The 17,342-nt window shown below is 39.2% G+C and overlaps 1 protein-coding gene across 5 annotated transcripts in view; it reads left to right on the top strand.

The window, feature by feature from the left end:
* Window positions 1-10,164: 10,164 nt before the first annotated feature.
* Window positions 10,165-17,342, top strand: part of LOC105496934 (uracil phosphoribosyltransferase homolog) — a 32,005-nt gene continuing 24,827 nt past the window's right edge. For 2 of the 5 annotated variants that reach the window (XM_011767569.2, XM_011767570.3), the window contains exon 1: window positions 10,165-10,746. In XM_011767569.2, coding sequence (XP_011765871.1) covers window positions 10,361-10,746 — 386 coding nt within the window. In that variant the 5' untranslated portion in view covers window positions 10,165-10,360. Of the gene's footprint in view, window positions 10,747-10,794; window positions 10,864-17,342 lie in introns of those variants that run through there. The other 3 variants (XM_071088382.1, XM_071088384.1, XM_071088383.1) reach the window with 3 other exon arrangements.

Genomic DNA, 17,342 nt, shown 5'->3' with positions numbered 1-17,342 from the left:
CCAGAAGAGCAACCCCCAAACACATAAGAGTCAGATTCACCAAGGTTGAAATGACAGAAAAAATGTTAAGGACAGCCAGAGAGAAAGGTAGTGTTACCCACAAAGGGAAGCCCATCAGACTAACAGTGGATCTCTCTGCAGAAACCCTACAAGCCAGAAGAGAGTGGGGGCCAGTATTCAACATTCTTAAAGAAAAGAATTTTCAACCCAGAATTTCATATCCAGCCAAACTAAGCTTCATAAGTGAAGGAGAAATAAAATCCTTTACAGACAAGCAAATGCTGAGAGATTTTTGTCACTACCAGACCTGCCTCACAAGAGCTCCTGAAGGAAGCACTATACATGAAAAGAAACAACTGGTACCAGCCACTGCAAAAACATGCCAAATTGCAAAGACAATCGATGCTAGGAAGAAACTGCATCAATTAATGGGCAAAATAACAAGCTAACATCATAATGACAGGATCAGATTCACACAAAGCAATATTAACCTGAAATGTAAATGGGCTAAATGCCCCAACTAAAAGACACAGACTGGCAAATTGGATAGAAGAGTCAAGACTCATCACTGTGCTGTATTCAGGAGACCCATCTCTCGTGCAAAGACACACATAGGCTCAAAATAAAGGGATGGAGGAAGATCTACCAAGCAAATGGAAAGAAAAAAAAGGCAGGGGTTGCAATCCCAGTCTCTGATAAAACAGACTTTAAACCAACAAAGATCAAAAGAGACAAGGCCATTACATAATGGTAAGGGGATCAATTCAACAAGAAGAGTTTACTATTTTAAATATATATGCACCCAATACAGGAGCATCCAGATTCATAAAGCAAGTCCTTAGAGACCTACAAAGAGACTTAGACTCCCACACAATAATAGTGGGCGACTTTAACACCCCACTGTCAATATCAGACAAATCAACGAGACAGAAGGTCAACAAGGATATGCAGGAATTGAACTCAACTCTGCACCAAGCAGACCTAATAGACACCTACAGAACTCTCCATCCCAAATAATAGAATATACATTCTTCTCAGCATCACATCACACTTATTCTAAAATTGACCAAATAGTTGGAAGTAAAGCACTCCTCAGCAAATGTATAAGAACAGAAATCACAACAAACTGTCTCTCAGACCACAGCGCAATCAAATTAGAGCTCAGGATTAAGAAACTCACTCAAAACCGCACAACTACATGGAAACTAAACAACTTGCTCCTGAATGACTACTGGGTACATAACGAAATGAAGGCAGAAATAGAGATGTTCTTTGAAACCAATGAGAACAAAGACACAACGTACCAGAATCTCGGGAACACATTTAAAACAGTGTGTAGAGGGAAATTTATAGCACTAAATACCTACAAGAGAAAGCAGGAAAGATCTGAAATCAACACCCTAACATCACAATTAAAAGAACTAGAGAAACAAGAGCAAACAAATTCAAAAGCTAGCAGAAGGCAAGAAATAACTAAGATCAGAGCAGAACTGAAAGAGATAGAGACACAAAAAACCCCTCAAAAAATCAATGAATCCAGGAGCTGTTTTTTGAAAAGATCAACAAAATTGACTGACTGCTAGCAAGGCTAATAAAGTAGAAAAGAGAGATGAATAAAATAGACGCAATAAAAAATGATAAAGGGGATATCACCAAAGATCCCACAGAAATACAAACTACCATTAGAGAATACTATAAACACTTCTACCCAAATAAACTAGAAAGTCTAGAAGAAATGGGTAAATTCCTGGACACATACACCCTCCCAAGACTAAACCAGGAAGAAGTTGAATGTCTGAATAGACCTATAACAGGCTCTGAAATTGAGGCGATAATTAATAGCCTGCCAACCAAAAAACGTCCAGGACCAGAACGATCACAGCCGAATTCTACCAGAGATACAAAGAGGAGCTGGTACCAATCCTTCTGAAATTATTCCAATCAATAGAAAAAGAGGGAATTCTCCCTAACTCATTTTATGAGGCCAACATCATCCTGATACCAAAGCCTGGCAGAGACACAACAAAAAAAGAGAATTTTCGACCAATATCCCTGATGAACATTGATGCGAAAATCCTCAGTAAAATACTGGTAAACTGAATCCAGCAGCACATCAAAAAGCTTACCCACCACGATCAGGTGGGCTTTATCCCTGGGATGCAAGGCTGGTTCAACCTATGGAAATCAATAAACATAATCCATCACATAAACAGAACCATTCAAATTCAGGAAATATAGAGAACACCAGAAAGATACTCCTCAAGAAGAGCAACCCTAAGACACATAATATTCAGATTCACCAAAGTTGAAATGAAGGAAAAAATGTTAAGGACAGCCAGAGAGAAAGGTCAGGTTATCCTCAAAAAGAAACCCATCAGACTAACAGCTGATCTCTCAGCAGAAACACTACAAGCCAGAAGAGACTGGGGGCCAATATTCAACATTCTTAAAGAAAAGAATTTTCAACTCAGAATTTCATATCCAGCCAAACTAAGCCTCATAAGAGAAGGAGAAATAAAATCCTTTACAGACAAGCAAATGCTGATGGAGTTTGTCACCACCAGACCTGCCTTACAAAAGCTCCTGAAGGAAGTACTAAGCATGGAAAGAACAATCAGTGCCAGCCACTGCAAAAACATAGCAAATTGTAAAGACCATCAACACTATGAAAAAACTACATCAACTAATGGGCAAAATAACCAGCTAGCATCATAATGACAGGACCAAATTTATACATAACAATATTAAACTTAAATGTAAATGGGCTAAATACCCAATTAAAAGACACAGACTGACAAATTGGATGAAGATTCAAGACCCATCAGTGTGCTGTATTCAGGAGACCCATCTCATGTGCTAAGACACACATAGGCTCAAAATAAAGAAATAGAGGAATATTTACTAAGCAAATGGAAAGCAAAACAAACAAACAAACAAAACTGCAGGGGTTGCAATCTTAGTCTCTGATAAAACAGACTTTAAACTAACAAAGATCAAAAGAGACAGAGAAGGGCATTACATAATGGTAAAGGAATCAAGGCAACAAGAAGAGTTAACTATCCTAAATATATATGCACCCAATACAGGAGCACCAGATTCATAAAGCAAGTTCCAAAAGACCTACAAAGAGACTTAGATTCCCACACAATAATAGTGGGAGACTTTAACATGCCACTGTCAATATTTGACAGATCAACAAGACAGAAAATTAACAGGGATATTCAGGACTTGAACTCAGCTCTGGATGAAGCAAACCTAATATACATCTACAGAACTCCCCACCCGAAATCAACAGAATATACATTCTTCTCTGCACCTCATCACACTTATTCTGAAATTGACCACATAATTGGAAGTAAAATACTCCTCAGCAAATGTATATGAACAGAAATCAGAACGAACAGCCTCTCAGACCACAGTGCAATCAAATTAGAACTCAGGACTAAGAAGCTCACTCAAAACCACACAACTACATGGAAACAACAACCTGCTCCTAAATAACGAAATTAAGGCAGGAATAAAGATGGTCTTTGTAACCAATGAGTACAAAGACACAACATAGCTGAATCTGTAGGACACATTTAAAGCAGGGTTTAGAGGGCAATTTGTAGCAGTAAATGCCCACAGGAGAAAGCAGGAAAGATCCAAAATCGACACCCTAACATCACAATTAAAAGAACTAGAGAAGCAAGAGCAAACAAATTCAAAAGCTAGCAGAAGACAAGAAATAACTAAGATCAGAGCAGAACTGAAGGAGATAGAGGCACAAAAAACCCTTCAAAAAATCATTGAATCCAGGAGCTGGTTTTTTGAAAAGATCAACAAAACAGACCACTAGTCAGACTAATAAAGAAGAAAAGAGAGATGAATAAAATAGACACAATAAAAAATGATAAAGGGGATATCACAACTGATCCCACAGAAATACAAACGACCATAAGTGAAAACTATAAACACCTCTACCCAAATAAACTAGAAAATCTAGAAGAAATGAATAATTTCCTGGACACATACACCTTCCCAAGTCTAACCCAGGAAGAAGTCGAATCCCTGAATAGACCAACAACAAATTCTGACATTGAGGCAGTAATTAATAGCCTACCAACCAAAAATGTCCAGGACAGACGAATTCACAGCCAATATCTACCAGAGGTACAAGGAGGAGCTGGTACCATTCCTTCTGAAACCATTCCAAACAACAGAAAAAGAGGGACTCCTCCCTAATTCATTGTATGATGCCAGCATCCTCCTGATACCAAAACTTGGCAGAGACACAACACACACAGAAAATTTCAGGCCAATACCCCTGATGAACATCAATGTGAAAATCCTCAAGAAAATACTAGCAAGCCAAATCCTGCAGCACATCAAAAAGCTTATCCATCACAATCAAGTTGGCTTCATCCCTAGGATGCAAGGCTGGTTCAACATATGCAAATCAATAAATGTAATCCATCAGATAAACAGAACCAATGACAAAAACCACATGATTATCTCAACAGATGCAGGGAAGGCCTTTGACAAAATTCAACAGCCCTTCATGCTAAAAACTCTCAATAAACTAGGTATTGATAGAACGTATCTCAATATAATAAGAGCTAGTTATGACAAACCCACAACCAATATCATACTGAATGGGCAAATGCTGGAATCATTCCCTTTGAAAAGCAGCATAAGGCAAGCATGCCCTCACTCACCACTCCTATTCAACATAATATTGGAAGTTCTGGCCAGGGCAATCAGGCAAGAGACAGAAATATAGGGTATTCAAATAGGAACAGGGGAAGTCAAATTGTCTCTTTTTAAAGATGACATGATTGTACACTTAGAAAACCCCATCATCTCAGCCCCAAATCTCCTTAAGCTGAGAAGCAACTTCAGCAAAGTCTCAGGTTACAAAATCAGTGTGCAACAATCACTAGAATTCCTATACACCAATAACAACCAGAGAACCAAATCATGAGTGAACTCCTATTCACAATTGCTAGAAAGAAAATAAAATACCTAGGAATGAAACTTACAAGCAGTGTGAAGGACCTCTTCAAGGAGAACTACAAACCCCTGCTCAAGGAAATAAGAGAGAACACAAACAAATGGAAAAACATTCCATGCTTATGGATAGGAAGAATCAATATTGTGAAAATGGCCATAGGGCCCAAATGAATTTATAGATTCAATGCTATCCCCATCAAGCTACCATTGACTTTCTTCACAGAATTGGAAAATCTACTTTACATTTCATATGGAACCAAAAATAGTACACATAGTCAAGACAATCCAAAGCAAAAAGAACAATGCTGGAGACATCACACTACCTGACTTCAAACTCTACTAGAAGGCTACAGTAGCTAAACCAGCATGGTATTGGTACCAAAACAGATATACAGTCCAATGGAACAGAACAGAGGCCTCAGAAATAACACCACACATCTACAACCATCTGATCTTTGACAAATCTGACAAAAACAAGCAATGGGAAAGTGATTTCCTATTTATTAAATGGTGTTGGGAAAACAGGCTAGCCATATGCAGAAAACTGAAACTGGACCTCTTCCTAACACTTTATACAAAAAGCAACTCAAGATGAATTAAAGACTTAAACATAAGACCTAAAACCATAAAAACCCTAAAAGAAAACCTAGGCAATACCATTCAGGACATAGGCATGGGCAAGTGCTTCATGACTAAAACACCAAAAGCAATGGCAGCAAAAGCCAAAATTGACAAATGGGATCTAATTATAAAATAGAGCTTCTGCACAGCAAAAGAAACTATCATAAGGGTGAACAGGCAACCTACAGAATGGTAGAAAATTTTTGCAATCTATCCATCTGACAAAGGGCTAATATCCAGAATCTATAAAAACTTAAATAAATTTACAAGAAAGAAACAAACAGCCCCATCAAAAAGTGGGTGAAGGCATTTTTTGATAATCTAGATATCAGATAACATGATGATTATCTAAGATTGTGGACAATCCCGAATCAACTGACTACCATAAGCAAAATGCAACTAAATTCAGTATGTGATTCCTGAAACCACGGAGACTTGGGTTACTAGGCAGTTGCTTTTGGTTGTGATTTTTATTTGTTTTAAAGTGAAATTCAATCAGTATGTCTATAGAAAAACATCTGACTATGTCTGCATTCCTAGGTATTTGACAGGCATCTTCTATATTGCCTGACCCTCTTCCGTGTACCGGGTACATACTTTAAACAAACTAAATGCCCCACTCAGGTGGCTATTACATGCTAGTGGTGGTGAAGTTAGAGGGAGACAGAATATTACAAAAATAAACATGGAACATTAAAAAAAAAAGTGGGTTAAGGATATGAACAGACACTTCTCAAAAGAAAACATTTATGCAGCCAACAAACATATGAAGAAAAGGCATCATCACTGGTCACTAGAGAAATTCAAATCGAAACCACAATAAGATAACCATCCCATGCCAATTAGAATGGTGATCATTAAAAAGTCAGGAAACAACAGATGCGGGAGAGGATGTGGAGAAATAGCAACAGTTTTACGCTGTTGGTGGGAGTGTAAATTAGTTCAATCATTGTGGAAGACAGTGTGGTGATTCAAGGATCTAGAACCAGAAATACCATTTGACCCCGCAATCCCATTACTGGGTATATAACCTAATGATTATAAATTATTCTACTATAAAGCCACATGCACACATATGTTTATTGCATCACTATTCACAATAGCAAAGACTTGGAACCAACCCAAGTGCCCATCAATTTTAGACTGGATAAAGAAAATGTGGCACATAGATACCATGGAATACCATGCAGCTATAAAAAAAGGATGAGTGTATGTCCTTTGCAGGGACATGGATGAAGCTGGGAACCATCATTTTCAGCAAACTAACACAAGAACTGAAAACCAAACACTGCATATTCTCACTCATAAGTGGGAGTTGAACAATGAGAACACATGGATACACGGAGGGTAACATCACACACTGCGGCCGGTCGGGGTTGGGGGGCTGGAGAGGAAAAATATCTAATGTAGGTGACAGGTTGATGGGTGCAGCAAAACTCCATGGCACGTGTATACCAATGTAACAAATCTGGACGTTTTTCACAAATACCCCAGAACTTAAAGTATAATAAGGAAAAAATAAACACTTTATGTGAAAAAAAAAAAATTCCTTAGGAATATACCTAACCCAGAAGGTGAAAGACCTCTACAAGGAAAGCAATCTACACATTCAATGCAATTCCCATGAAAATACTAATATCATTCTTCACAGAATTAGAGAAAACAATTCTAAAAGTCATATTGAAGCAAAACAGCCAATATAGCCAAAAAGAATAAATCTGGAGGCATCACATTACCTGGTTTCAAACTATACTATAAGGCAATAGTCACGAATACCGCATGGTACTGCTATTAAAATACACCCATAGACCAATGGAACAAAACACAAAATCAGAAATCCAAATACAGCCAACTGATCTTCAACAAAGTAAGCAAAAATATAAAGTGGGGAAAGGACACCCTTTTAAACTAATGGTGCTGGAATAATTGGCTAACCACATGTAGGAGAATGAAACTGGATCCTCATCTCTCACCTTATACAAAAATCAACTCAGGATGGACTAGGGACTGAAATCTAAGACCTGAAACTATAAAAATTCTAGAAGATAACATTGGAAAAACCCTTATAGAAATTGGCTTAGCCAAAGATTTCATGACCAGGAACACAAAAGCAAATGCAATAAAAACAAAGATAAATAGCTGGGACTTAATTAAACTAAAGAACTTTTGCACAGCAAAAGGAACTGTCAGCAGAGTAAACAGATAACCCATACGGTGGGAGAAAATCTTCACAATCTATACATCTGACAAAGGATGAATATCCAGAATGTACGAGGAACTCAAATCAGAAAGACAAAAACAAACAATCCCATCAAAAAGTGGGCTAAGGACATGAATAGACAGTTCTTAAAAGAAGATATAGAAACGGTCAACAAACAAAATTGAAAAATGCTCAACATCACCAATTATCAGAGAGATGCAAATTAAAACCATAATACCACATTACTCTTGCAAGAATGGCCATAATCAAAAAATAAAAAAAATAGTAGATGTTGGCATGGATGTGTTGAACAGGGAACACTGCTACTCTGCTGGTGGGAATGTCAACTAATGGAAACATTGTGGAGATTCCTTAAAGAACTAAAAGTAAAACTACCATTTGATCAGCAATCCCACTATTGGGTATCTACCCAGAGGAAAAGAGGTCATTATATGAAAAAGATAGTTGCACATGCATGTTTATAGTAGCACAATTTACAATTGCAAAAACATGGAACCAACCCAAATGCCCATCAATCAACGAGTGGATAAAGCAGCTGTGATATATAAATATCTGTGATCGATCTATCTATCTATCTATCTATCTATCTATCTATCTATCTATCTGTGATATATAAATATATCTGTGATATATAATATCTGTGATTTATATATATATATCAGATGGAATACTACTCAGCCATAAAAAGGAATGAATTAATGACTTTTGCAGCAATCTGGATGAGATTGGAGACTGTTATTCTAAGTTAAGTAACTCAGGAATGGAAAACCAAGCATTGTATGTTCTCCTAAGTGGGAGCTTAGTTATGATGGATACAAAGGCATATGAATGATACAATGAACTTTGGGGTCTTGGAGGAAAAGGGTGGGAAGGGTTTGAGAGATAAAAGACTACAAATAGGGTGCAGTGTATACTGCTCAAGTGATGGATGCACCAAAATCTCTCAAATCACCATTAAAGAACTTACTTATCTAACCAAACAGCACCTGTTCCCCAATAACCTATGGAAATAAAAAAAATTATAAAAAATCTGTATAGGCATGTTAAGAAAAGGAAAGACAGAAATACCATTCATCTCAGCAATCCCATTACTGGGTATATACCCAAAGGAACATAAATTATTGTATTATTAAAGACAAATGTATGCATATGTTAACTCCAGCACTATTTACAATAACAAAGACATGGAATCAACCTAACTACCCATCAATGATAGAATGGATAAAGAAAATGTGGTACATATACACCACGGAATACTATGCAACCATAAAAAAGGATGAGATCATGTCCTTTGCAGGGACACGGATGGAGCTGGAGCCTATTATCCTTAGCAAACTAACACAGGAAGAGAAAACCAAATGCTGCATGTTTTCACTTATAAGTGGGAGCTAAATGATGAGAACACATGGACACATAGTGGGGAACAACACACACTGGAGCCTACTGCAGAGTGCATGGTGTGAGGAGGGAGAGGATTGGGAAAGATAAGTAGTGGGTACTAGGCTTAATACCTGGGCGATGAAATAATCTTTATAAGAGACCCCCATGACATGAGTTTACCTATGTAACAAACCTGCACATATGTCCCTGAACTTAAAATAAAAGTTAAAAAAAAAAAAGATTCTTGTGTCCCATCTCGGATCTACAGAATCAGAATCTCAAAAATGAGTCATAACCTGCATTTTAACAAGCTCTACAATTACTGTGGTACATACCGATGTTTGAAAAGTACTGCCCTAGACACTCTGACCTCAGGCCGTTATAGTGAGTCCACACACTTAAAAATAAGCGTCTTTCCAAGTACTTAAAAGATTCAAAGTGATAGTGGATCTGAAATGCAGCCTGAATCTCCATGGCAACGTGTACACTGTAGGGCCCAACCAATAAAGATAAGAAAAGCTTTGGCGGTCAAGCACACTTGGGAAGCTGCAGTTTCTAGAACTGTCTAGTAGAGGACAGGCTCTTCAGCAGTCTGCTAAGCATTTTTTACTTCTTCCTTCAGTTACGCAGACAAGCTAACTGAAGATGCGGTTACTGAGGTTTAATTTCTCTGCTGGGTCACAAAGTCTGAAAACATGGGCTTTATGTGTGTAACTGTGTAGCATCACTTGCCACCCCCAGTTTTTCCTGGCTCTACCAATCACCCAAAGTTCTGAATGCAGAGGCCTCAGGGGCTCCCGGAAGACACTTCAAGCTGGCATCCCTGGCCTCGCTGCGGGGGCTTCGCTACCTGTGGAAACCCACGTAGCAAGGGTGACTCAAAGGGTTAACAAGCAGTGGCGCCTCAGAGTGGCGGGGAGTGAAGCCAATAGGGTGTTTAGGCAGGCAGTACGTCTGATGTGGGCGGGAGTGAGCCAAAGTGTGCTAAAGGAAACCAACAGCGGCCTAGGGGTGAAAGGACAGCCAGGGTTAGATGTTCTGAAGAGGCGGGAGCAACCGAGAGAGCACGTGAGCATCTGTCCTTTCTACCTGTTCCTCTTTATCTTTAGTGTTCGGTAGCAGCGGGGATAGCCCAGGGCCCGGTGTATGGCCACGGAGTTACAGTGTCCGGACTCAATGCCCTGTCACAACCAGCAAGTAAACTCTGCCTCAACCCCAAGTCCCGAGCAGCTGCGACCTGGCGATCCGATCCTGGACCATGCAGGGGGAAACAGAGCCTCCAGGGCCAAGGTGACTCTCCTCACGGGGCACACCCATTGTAGCCTGCCTGCCGAGCTGGACGCTGGGGCCTGCGTCGGCTCCAGCCTCAACTCAGAGAGCAACAGTGGTAGTGGTGACAGTAGCAGCTATGACGCACCAGCTGGCAACTCCTTCCTAGGGGACTGCGAACTCTCCCGGCAGATCGGGGCGCAGCTTAAGCTGCTGCCTATGAATGATCAGATCCGGGAGCTGCAGACCATCATCCGGGACAAGTAAGCTGAGAGCGGAAGGGGAAAGGGAAGTGGAGGGTCTTGCAGGCTGTGGGCGGGGATTGGAAGTAAAAGGGCTAAGAGATAGTGTTCTTGGCCTTGGCAAACTTTGGAGATTGGGTAAGACCTTTTATTTGTGTGTGTGTGTGTGTGTGTGTGTGTGTGTGTGTGTGTGTGGTGTGACTCGAACGCCAACCTTCTCTTTCCAAGTTCCGGTGTTCAACATCACTTTGGGTGGGGAGGAAGACTTTAGGTAGCCTCTGGGCTCTTCCTCTCCCAGGGAAGACAACTCCTTGGCCATTCCAGGCAGGTAAACTCCCCTATACTATGTGCCCAGTGCTTGTCCACATGGTAAACCTCTAACCCAGAAAGGGTTACTATAGGTTATGCACTACCACCAATCACCTCAGGCTCATAAATAGAAATAAAGCAATTTCAAAAAAAATTCTATTCAGGCCCTGACCCTTTAGTATTTGCTACTGCAAACAAGGTCTTTTAGTCTTGGAGTTCAGGTTTACTTGGTCACATGAAAGCTTATCGTCCAACTGTTATCAAGATTTTTCACTGTAAACTCACAGAACATAGTTAATGGATCAAAGGGAGCCTAAAGGAGCCTTTGGCCCCTCCTAATCCCACAAACCAATGTAACCAGAACTTTATGGTTTTTTTTTTTTTTTGAGACGGAGTCTCGCTCTGTCGCCCAGGCTGGAGTGCAGTGGCGCGATCTCGGCTCACTGCAAGCTCCGCCTCCCGGGTTCACGCCATTCTCCTGCCTCAGCCTCCCGAGTAGCTGGGACTACAGGCGCCCACAACCGCGCCCGGCTAATTTTTTGTATTTTTAGTAGAGACGGGGTTTCACCGTGGTCTCGATCTCCTGACCTTGTGATCCGCCCGCCTCGGCCTCCCAAAGCGCTGGGATTACAGGCGTGAGCCACCGCGCCCGGCAGAACTTTATGTTAAAATGTTATTTTGAAATTGCTAAACCTACATTGTAAATGGGTTTTCCCCAGGGAAATATGTACCATGATGAACTACAGCCATTTTCTTTATTGGCAGCACTGTAAATCAGCAGCATGTCAAAACACGCCTTTTTCAGTGGCAGGAGTGGGGAGGGCATGCCTTGATCTTTTAAAAATGGCTACTGAATGACAGATGCCACTCCCAAAACCAGACTCTAGAAACGTTTTCTTACATTATTGTAATAATACTGTTTCTCTGCTTGCAGTTTTTCCTCTCTTCCACATGCACCCATACATTACTATACAATCAATCTTCATAGCATACATCTTTGATTCAGTAATTGCCCTACTCAGCAACCTTCTTTGGTTTCTCAGAGCCTACCAAATAAAGTCAGGATCCTTAGCTTGATTGATATTTTTGAGACAGGATCTCTCTCCGTTCACCCAGGCTGGAGTGCAGTGGTGAGATCAGAGGTCACTGTACCCTCATACTTCTGGGCTCAAGTGATCCTCCTGCCTCAGCCTCCTGAGTAGCTGGGACTATAGGCCATGTCACTGCCCCCGGCTAATTTTTTATTTTTTTGTAGAGATGTAGGTCTTGCTATATTGTCCACGATGGTCTTGAACTCCTGGCCTCAAGTGATCCTCCTGCCTGGGCCTCCTAAAGTGCTGGGATTACAGGTGTGAGCCACTATGCCTGGCCCCCTTACCTTGGGATTAAGGCCCTTCTTCATAATTCCCAGGAACAATTCTGAAGCATATCTGTTTCTGCTCTCATCTGGAATTCCCTGTGTCTCCTTTATGCACGTTCAGGATACTTATTCTTCAAGGTGAAACACAGCATTAAATAAATGTCCACCTCTGCCAAGAAGCTTCCCTTTAATCATTATTCCTGTCTTATCTTCCCTTGTCTTTTTAATGCAAGATTCACCTTCTATTTCATATATTGTTATTTTTGTATAGATCTTATCCTGCCTATGACATCTTAGACTTGAGGGCAGAAATCTTTTAAATTTTTGAATGCCAGCCATGCCTTGCGAATAATAGATGCTCAATGGCTAGAGGTTTTTTTTTTGTAGCTTTTAAAATTATATTTATGAAACTATATGATTTTACTCTTTTTAATGAATCAATACGGAAAACTACTGTGGTTATGTTATCTAATAGATAAAATAGTGATCTTAAAAAATAGGAGGCATAGGTTTGGTGTAGTTGTGGTAGGGTAGGGGCAGCCAAAATAAATCTTACATGTACAACAAAGAAAAATAGATGATGATTCTTGTCTGTGTAGAGCAGGAGTTACTAAGCTTGGGTCTTGGACTCCCTCATACCTGTAGATGGGGTTCAGGGCTTTAACAAACCCTCATAAATTATCTGGAAAATTTTACTCATATGAGGATTTGTAATAGTTGTTTTTAAATAACATCTTTATTGAGACATAATTCACAGACCATACAGTTCAAGAATTTAAAGTGTGTAATTCAGTGGTTTTAAGTATGTTCACAGCTGTGTATTCATCACCACAGTTTTAGAACATTTGTCATCACCCCAGCAAGAAAGCCCATGCCCATTAAACAATCACTCCCCATTTTCACCCAACCCACCCAAAGCCCTAGACAATCATTAATCTACTTTCTATTTCTAATGGTTTGCCCATTCTGCACATTACATATAAAAGAATGTCTATTCTGGACATTTCATATCATACAATATGTGGTCATTTTGTGACTCATTTCATTTAGCATGTTTTCAAAGTTCATCCGTGTGGGATCATTCCTTTTTATGGTTAAATGATACTCCATTGTGTGAATATACCACAATTTGTTTATCCATCAGTTGATGAACATTTGGGTGGTTTACCACTCTTTGGCTATTACGAATAATGCTGCTACGAACATTCACATGTGTGCCTTTTTTTAGAGGGTGAGGATTCCTTAGCTTTTATTAGATTTCATAAAGTGTCACGATAATGTAAAGGTTAAGTTCCATTGTATAGAGCTTGGAGAGGGAATGGCATTTAGCATTCACATATGACAAAATAAATACCCTATTATACTTCATTAGTTAGAAAAACCTGGGTTATGTAGTAAACCTGGGTGTAAGTGGAATCCTTTTTTTTTTCCTCTGAGTTTGGAAGGAGATGGCAGGATCCAGAGGAGTGATTTAGGTAATATGTTTAGCATCTCTGTGCTTCACCTTTATCATCTGTAAAATGAAGATGTTGGTAAATATCACATGGAGTCCCTGGGAGGTTAAGGCAAGATACTGTTCATGAACATTCATTATCAACTGTGAAGAACTGTTCACATTTAAGGAATTTCAAGCCTCATGTTTGGATTTGTGTATGCTTCTAATTGCGTTCATGAGTGCTGTCTTCTTGATTTGTCAGAAGACAGTAAAAGGAATTTAACTCTGTGGAATTCATGTTTTTATTTTGAAAATCAATATTGGGATATCATAGATAATTTTTATCTTGTTTTGATATAGTATGGAAAGACCCACGACAATGTTTGGTAATGTATTGATGCTTATTTAGGCTGGGGACATTGTTTTTAGTTTTGTTTTTGTTAACCAAATTAGAGGCTTTATATTCCCTTTCTTTATCTTTAAAAAACTGTCATCCTCTCACACAAGACCTGTTTTAGCCCCTCTAGGATGCTGGTTTAAGGTGCCTATGGTAAGAGGAGCTATATTTACATAGGTCTAGTTATGGAAGGTGCCTTCAGTCATTATAACCTGTTCTCTTTCGGGCTTATTCTCTTCTCTATTTTGATGTGACAGCATAAATGTGTACTGTGGAGCTGTCTGATAATAGAATCCACTGGAGTACATATTTTTTCTTTTATTGTTTCTGGTCCTTAGCATCTATCTAGTGAAGGGATTGCTTTGTGAATTGACTTTGGATGGGGAAATCGGGATTGACCCAGCAGGACTGCATGTTGTTGTATATATATGTGAAACAGGCAAGATTGAGAACATTGTCTGTATTGATTTAAAATGTCTTTTTAAGTTTTGAAATGTGCAATATTTGAAACATAACATGTTGGTTGTATTATTGAATTTCAAGGAAATAAATTTCTCTCTTTCAAAGTGCAGTAAACACTGAGTGAGTAGATTATTTGCTCAGCCATACATATGTGGGTTGCTGGTGAACTTGGGATAAGAAAATATTCCTTCATTTATGTCGTTTTGTTGTTGTTGTTGCAATGGATTAAACCACACATCCTTGTCTTTTGCCTCCTTTATATACTAAACCCAGCAAAATCTGAGTAATGCGCTTTTCCTGTGAATATAGTTCATGACCTCATATTTAAGGCAATGCAGTGTATTTAAAAGATCATCCTCCCTGTCCAGTTTTTTATTTTTTATTTTTGTTTCCTGAAACATTAAAGATGTTGTGTGAGCTCTTGAATGCTTCCTGTATATTTGTCCTAGGTGGGGCTTTGGCATGGCCTCAGCAAGCTGCTTGGATAAAAGTTTAGCAATGTTAGAGTATGTCAGTATGTGACATAGGACAAAGAAAGGAGCACATTCAGCCTTGTAACTCTCTTTAGTCACCTGGAGAGGAGAAAATTATCCTTAGGGTGAATGAACATCCTGTGTAACCCTAATGTGAGTGCAATCTGATGTGATTTGAGTTATGTGACTAAGTAATGTATTGTCCTTAACCAAAGCTGTGTGCATCAGAATTGCCTGTGGAGTCTCTTTCTCTTTCTCTCTCTCTCTCTCTCTCTCTCTCTCTCTTTAAATACAAGTTCCTGACTCCCATCCTTAGCAGTTGTTTGTATAGTCTTGAGTGAAACCTGACCACAGGTAATTGTGCTGTGTTTAGACGGGGGCGTTGCCCCTGGGAGAATGGCCAGTCTCCCTTGTGTGCTGATTTGCTAGCCTGCTGATTTGGGCTATAGATAGGGTGATCCAGGAATTCCACACACTAAACAGAGCTAGCCTAGAGAGGCTGGCCTAGCATTACATCAACACTGGAGGAATCTCCCAACATTTCCTTCCAACTTGCACAAAACCAAAATGCCCACCACAGAAAAATACTGTGACATGCAAATTGTTTAAAACATGGACATATTTTCAGTTTTTATGTGTCTCCCATATGACTCCTCTGACTTTTGGAGCAGGAAGGAGGAAGTCACTACTAAGCTATACAGATCTCTGTTATAATATTTACTGGGCATATCCTGGTATACCTAACTAGACTGGCCTCCAAGGAGGCAGAAAGGGGGTCTGACCTGGCACAGTCCTTGACACAAAGGATAATTAATGTAGCAGTTGTAATCAGATCAAATAGTTTCTCTCATTTTTCTGTCTCATTTTTTTGCAATAATTTCAACATTTTTTTAAAGCGTTCAGGTTTCACTTATTTATTTTTTTCCATAAGTTATTGGAGTACAGGTGGTATTTGGTTACATGAGTAAGTTCTTTAGTGGTGATTTGTGAGATTTTGGTGCACCCATCACCCAAGCAGTATACACTGCATCATATTTGTAATATTTTATCCCTTGACCCCCTCCCACCCTTTCCTCCCAAGTTCCTAAAGTCCACTGTATTATTCTTATGCCTTTGCATCCTCATAGCTTAGCTGCCACATACTAGTGAGAACATATGATGTTTCGTTTTCCATTCATGAGTTCCATCACTTAGAATAATTGTCTCTAATCTCATCCAGGTCACTGCAAATGATGTTAATTCATTTTTTTAATGGCTGACTAGTATTCCATCGTATATATATACTACAGTTTCTTTATCCACTCATTGACTGATGGGCATTTGGGTTGATTCCACGTTTTTGCAATTGCAAATTGTGCTGCTATAAACATGTGTTCAACTATCTTTTTCGTATAATGACTTCTTTTCCTCTGGGTAGATACCCAGTAGTGGGACTGCTGATCAAATGGTAGTTTTACTTTTAGTTCTTTAAGGAATCTCCACACTGTTTCCATTAGTTCACATTCCCATCATCTGTGTAGAAGTGTTCCCTGCTCACCACATCCATGCCAACATCTACTATTTTTTGATTATGGCCATTCTTTTTAAAAAATTATTATTATTATTTTTTTATACTTTAAGTTCTAGGGTACATGTGCACAACGTGCAGGTTTGTTACATATGTATACATGTGCCATGTTGGTGTGCTGCACCCATTAACTCATCATTTACATTAGATTATGGCCATTCTTGCAGGAGTAAGGTGGTATTGCATTGTGGTTTTAATTTGCATCTCTCTGATAATTAGTAATGTTGAGCATTTTTTAATATGTTTGTTGGCCATTTGTATATCTTCTTTTAAGAATTGTCTATTCATGTCTTTAGCCCACTTTTTGATGGGATTTTTTTTTTCTTGCTGATTTGTTTGAGTTCCTTGTAGATTCTGGATATTAGTCCTTTGTCAGATGTATAGTGTGAAGATTTTCTCCCACTGTATAGGTTGTCTGTTTACTCTGCTGACTGTTCCTTTTGCTATGCAAAAGCTCTTTAATTAAGTCCCAGCTATTTATCTTTGTTTTTATTGCATTTGCTTTTGTGTTCCTGGTCATGAAATCTTTGGCTAAGCCAATTTCTATAAGGGTTTTTCCAATGTTATCTTCTAGAATTTTTATAGTTTCAGGTCTTAGATTTCAGTCCCTAGTC

Source organism: Macaca nemestrina, chromosome X (assembly GCF_043159975.1).
Source record: "Macaca nemestrina isolate mMacNem1 chromosome X, mMacNem.hap1, whole genome shotgun sequence".
Lineage (NCBI taxonomy): Eukaryota > Metazoa > Chordata > Mammalia > Primates > Cercopithecidae > Macaca > Macaca nemestrina.
Note: the sequence above shows the minus strand (reverse complement) of the source record. Positions and strands in the feature narration are given on the sequence as shown.